This window comes from Hippocampus comes, unplaced genomic scaffold (genome assembly GCF_001891065.2).
Source record: "Hippocampus comes isolate QL1 unplaced genomic scaffold, H_comes_QL1_v1.1 scaffold10, whole genome shotgun sequence".
Taxonomy (NCBI): domain Eukaryota; kingdom Metazoa; phylum Chordata; class Actinopteri; order Syngnathiformes; family Syngnathidae; genus Hippocampus; species Hippocampus comes.
Window position 1 is genome coordinate 327,892 of NW_017805001.1, and position 4,314 is coordinate 332,205.

General features: G+C 40.9%; 2 protein-coding genes across 3 annotated transcripts; both read right to left on the minus strand.

Annotated features, from left to right (window-relative positions):
* Window positions 1-657: 657 nt before the first annotated feature.
* On the minus strand, window positions 658-2,749 carry odad4 (outer dynein arm docking complex subunit 4). 2 transcript variants are annotated; one of them, XM_019895811.1, is made up of 6 exons: window positions 2,356-2,745; window positions 1,863-1,994; window positions 1,624-1,777; window positions 1,425-1,480; window positions 1,244-1,355; window positions 658-940 (listed from the first exon to the last, which is right to left on the minus strand). In XM_019895811.1, exons 1-6 carry the CDS (start codon window positions 2,479-2,481, stop codon window positions 729-731), a joined length of 792 nt encoding a protein of 263 aa, XP_019751370.1. In that variant the 5' UTR covers window positions 2,482-2,745; the 3' UTR covers window positions 658-728. The 2 variants fall into 2 exon arrangements, with proteins under 2 accessions (XP_019751370.1, XP_019751377.1); XM_019895818.1 differs by lacking the exon at window positions 658-940 and adding an exon at window positions 948-1,115 and having other exon boundaries at window positions 2,356-2,749.
* Window positions 2,750-2,961: 212 nt separating this feature from the next.
* Window positions 2,962-4,298, minus strand: LOC109531509 (dnaJ homolog subfamily C member 7-like). Its single transcript, XM_019895830.1, has 3 exons — window positions 4,087-4,298; window positions 3,932-3,994; window positions 2,962-3,790 (listed from the first exon to the last, which is right to left on the minus strand). Exons 1-3 carry the CDS (start codon window positions 4,259-4,261, stop codon window positions 3,753-3,755), a joined length of 276 nt encoding a protein of 91 aa, XP_019751389.1. The 5' UTR covers window positions 4,262-4,298; the 3' UTR covers window positions 2,962-3,752.
* Between the last annotated feature and the right edge of the window lie 16 nt (window positions 4,299-4,314).

Here is a 4,314-nt window from a genome sequence, read left to right on the forward strand (position 1 = left end):
TTTTTTTTTGTTTTAATTGACGTAATTTAATAGAAATATTAAAATGAATAACATGTTAATAATTATAGCAATGGCAATGATACATTATTAATAATACTGTAGCGATGGTGAAGCCACGTACTTTCTAGCATGCTTTGCAGCACACTTTCTGTAAATAGTGGATATTTTACAAATAGGTATGTTTAAGCTTTGAGTGTGTTCAAGTGAAGCAGTCTGTGTGGAATGAAAGGATGTGGGCTGAAAGTCTTTGTGTTCCAATGTGCATTGTTACCCCTCGAGCGAATCGCGACTGAAGAACATCATCCTTTCACCACAAACGAGGGCATATTATTAAGCACCCATAGAAATAGAACAGAAGCATTTCTACTGTAATTTTAGATGAAAAAATGGCCACATGACACAACATAAACCATGAAAAAAATACAATATAGTTTGCCATGAAACATTTAGATTTTGCCACAAAACACCAAACTATTTGCCGTAAAAATATTACAATTGTTCAGCTATTAAGATCCAGACAGTTACTTTCAGAATTGCACATTTTTTTCTAAGTATTGCTTTTAAGGTTTTTTTTTTTTGTTTTTTTTACAATAAGAGTTGGAACCTTCTTTTAATCTTCATGGCTTCATTTTATTTATGTTTTTTATGGATCTTGAATTTACACTATTTTTAATATTGTGCTTGTTTGAGATGAATAAAAATCGAATCAAATCATAAGCGTTATTGTCCTACATGCTCTTTACTGTAAAGTTTGCAGGTTTTGAGGAGGGATGGATGGGCATTTTGCCCCACTTGCTTCGTTGTCTTTGAGGGTCTTTGGGTGGATGGCGCGGGGGCTTCTGCTGGTTCCAGAAGTCAGCGCAGCCGTCCAAGTATGTGAGGCAACCCTGGATGACATCATGCAGTTGCTCACCGTTCCTCGTCTTCCCTTTCCCCAAGTCTGCAGATTAGAATACACCCAAACATGATTAGATCATGACAGTTTGCCGTAAACGCGGACATATGCATTAGAAACAGGTGAAGCACTGCCCTGTCTGACTGCATGGTTGCCAAAGAAAGGCTAGCACGCTAGCTAGCTAAGAAGCCAGATCTAGATCAGATGGATGGATCGACATCTAAACATTAAACACACAATTCAATTGTTACAATTCTGATTAATAACAATGATAATATAAAACAACATAAATGTTTCTAAGAGCTTTAAAAAAATGTACAAAAAAAGAAACATTAACAACAAACATACCTTCATCCTTTAACAGGTTCTCCAGATATCTCCTGTCCTCGTAAAACTCCCCCAGGTATTTCTTGCTCTTCTTTTCTGACTTGGAGGCGTGTGGTTTCTTGGCTTTTGCCATCTGTTGTGTGAGATTGGTTGTGTTGATCATCGTAATATGTAGAGGGATGACAAATTGATGTGTGACTACCTCTGCATCTTTTTGCTGGAGTTCTGCTTTAAGCTTCTGTTTGATGGCGGCAGGGACTGAGTGATGACATGTATGATGATATAGACAAAATATAATCAATCAGTCCGGAGTTGGGCAGGAGCCCTTAGCTGTTCACTGATGATATTATCAGGACATTTTGGATAATTGTATGCTTCCATCATTGGTGTCGGTCACATACCGGTGACGGCGTTCTCAATGGCCTCCTGAGCTTTCTGGATGCCCACCTTGAACTCATGGACTTGTGGGCGCAGCTTCAGCCCTTGGTGGTAAAACACTAGCGCAAATTCAAATTCCCCCAAGCAGTACAAAGCCTCGGCCTTCTGGTACAACCCCTAATGTAAAAAAAAAAAAAAACACGAAATATTTATTATTGATTCCAAATAAGAGTTTACTATGACATTGAAAAAAAAACCATACCTCAAAAAAGGAATGGTCTTCTTGAAGTGAAGCTTCGGCGTCCCCCAGGGCTTTTTCATACTGACCCATCATTAGGTAGCACTTGGAGCGGCCCACGAAGCAGTATTTGTCCTCGGGTTTTAGTGTCAGAGCCTGTTATACGATTGAGAATATCCACTTTCAGTACAGTACGTGACCGTACGTGACAGTGTAGTACGTACCCCAGAAAATACCCCACACCCCCAGGCTGGCAGAACATTCTCGTCACATTTGCGGTTTAATAGGGTGTTTCAAGGTTTGTTAGCATTCATAATTTTTTTCCTGAGCTGTATTAAGAAAAACATTTGAATGACTTATTTTCAAACTCTACAAAATGAAAATGGTCAGAAAAACGACTGAAAATGAATTTTCACGGTGAAAACAGTTGTGTAAAGTGTTTTATTTTAAATATGACCGGCTTTTATTGATGCGGATATTTGGACGGTGAAAAAAATTCCGGCTCGTGAGCACTCACCGTACTGAATCTCTCCACTGCTTTCTCATACTCCCCCTTGAGCAGCAACCAGTCTCCATCCGCCATTAAGGTAGAGAAAACACCCTTAGCCTTCGGACTTTTGCACTCGGACTCCGTTTCGGACATTTCCCCTCGGAGAATTTCACTTAAAAAGCGGAAAAAAACAAATGCAGGCGAGTAAGCGCCTCTCTAACTAGGTAACTTGGCAACCGCACTAACAAATGAGCCAACAGCGCCCCCCATTGTAAAGTATGTGGAAACGCAGGCTTTTTCCCCAGACAGCACATTAGGGACACTTGATCAATGAGAGCTAATGAGACTTTTAAGAGTTAAATTCAACACGTATAACAATTGCTTTTCAGGTACAATAAATAATGATTATGTACAATAAATAATGATTATTTATGGAAAAGGTATTGCTGCCACACGAGAAAAAAAAAGTTTCACGTTATATACCGTGATGTGTCTTGTTCCAGTCACTGGCAGAGCCACGTGTAGGGATTTACATTTAAAAAAGAAAAAAAAAAAAGACAGATAGATTTAGCATTATCTTTTCTATACAGCATTTGTAATGCTTTTTCCTAGTTGGTTCTAATAACATGTAAATAGAGACAGATGAGGCCTCGACTTTATTGACACGGTTGATAAAAACAGGAAGGTTTCACCAAAATGACAATGACACTATAGGCGAGGACGCCCTGATTTCTCCCACCTTATCAACGTCAACAAGAAGTATGTCTGGACCCGTCCCATAGACAACATTCTAAACATGTTCCCATCCTTTCGTTGTGTTGCATTTTAATGGTCGGAAAATTCTATTTTCCATGTGTTTTGTTGCTTGGATAAGTAGCTGTGACTGGCGCGGCGAAAAAGAAAAAAAGACAATAAATATCAAAATACGATCCAAAAAAAAAAAAACTAACTAATCACAAACCAAAATGATACATTCCAGTCACATGTGCAACGCAGCAATCTGTGGATGGCAACATCAAATATAAAAAGTGTTTATTTCAGACACACGATGGCCACTCCCACTGGCTTGGATGCCATTTCACGACCGTCCCTATCAGATACTTCAAATCAGAAAATGGCGATTGCAGTTTCATGCAGAGCGGGGAAGTAGTCTATTCTTCCCCCATGGACCCCTTCAAAAAAAAAAAAAAAAAAGAAAAAAAAAAAAAAGAGTAGCTGCACGACGTTCACTTCAAAGGTCTTCCATGTACGGCAAGTTTGTGTTTGGTTGGTGCGTGTCTGTACGTGTGGTTGCATTGAGTCGATGGCGGAGATGACAAGGATCCGTATCTGCTCAAGGATACAGACGGCGGGTCAGTGGGGAGAGGGGTGGCGTGCGTCAACAAGTCCTGACGTAGTGCCGGACTAGCGGGAGAGCAGACCACTTAACCGAACTGGAAGAAGAAATTCCCTGGCCCGGAAGCTGAAAGGCAATAAAGTCAATTGTGTGACGGACACAATTAAAGTCAAATTTGTATAAAACTTAAGAGAGCATGGACTAAAACAGCGGCTCGACAAATACTGTGATATAGGCGGGGTGTTTTACATCATCAGATTCTCTTACCTTCAAAACTAAAACCTCCCGGACCGCCAAAGAACGCCTTGAAAATGTTGTTGGCGTCAAAATCTGCCGTGAGACAACAAGACATGAGTTTCCACAAAATGGCTGCGATAGCGTGCCATGAAGGAAGCCTCCCCCCCAAGGCCGCACGCGCTTACCGCCCATGTTCATGCCCTCGTCCTCCAGGTCCTGTCCACTGTCGTAGCGCAACTTCTTCTTGGGGTCCGACAATACGCTGAAGGCCTCGCCCACCTCCTTGAACTTCCTCTCCTCTTCCTTTTGCACCTCCGCGCTAGCGCTGCTGTGGCGATCTGAAAAGGGAGTGGAGATCATGCCGAGGAGGAATTAAAAAAAAAAAAAAAAAAAAGGGGGGGGGGAAAAAAATT

Excerpts from the sequence above, each read along its gene's own strand:
- odad4 (XM_019895811.1), bottom strand. The coding sequence starts at position 2,481 with ATGTCCGAAACGGAGTCCGAGTGCAAAAGTCCGAAGGCTAAGGGTGTT. Across the intron at positions 1,778-1,862 it reads AAGACCATTCCTTTTTTGAG|GGGTTGTACCAGAAGGCCGA; the intron begins GTATGGTTTTTT and ends TTTTTACATTAG. Across the intron at positions 941-1,243 it reads GAACCTGTTAAAGGATGAAG|ACTTGGGGAAAGGGAAGACG; the intron begins GTATGTTTGTTG and ends TCTAATCTGCAG.
- LOC109531509 (XM_019895830.1), bottom strand. The coding sequence starts at position 4,261 with ATGATCTCCACTCCCTTTTCAGATCGCCACAGCAGCGCTAGCGCGGAG. Across the intron at positions 3,995-4,086 it reads CGAGGGCATGAACATGGGCG|ATTTTGACGCCAACAACATT; the intron begins GTAAGCGCGTGC and ends GTCTCACGGCAG. Across the intron at positions 3,791-3,931 it reads GGGAGGTTTTAGTTTTGAAG|CTTCCGGGCCAGGGAATTTC; the intron begins GTAAGAGAATCT and ends ATTGCCTTTCAG.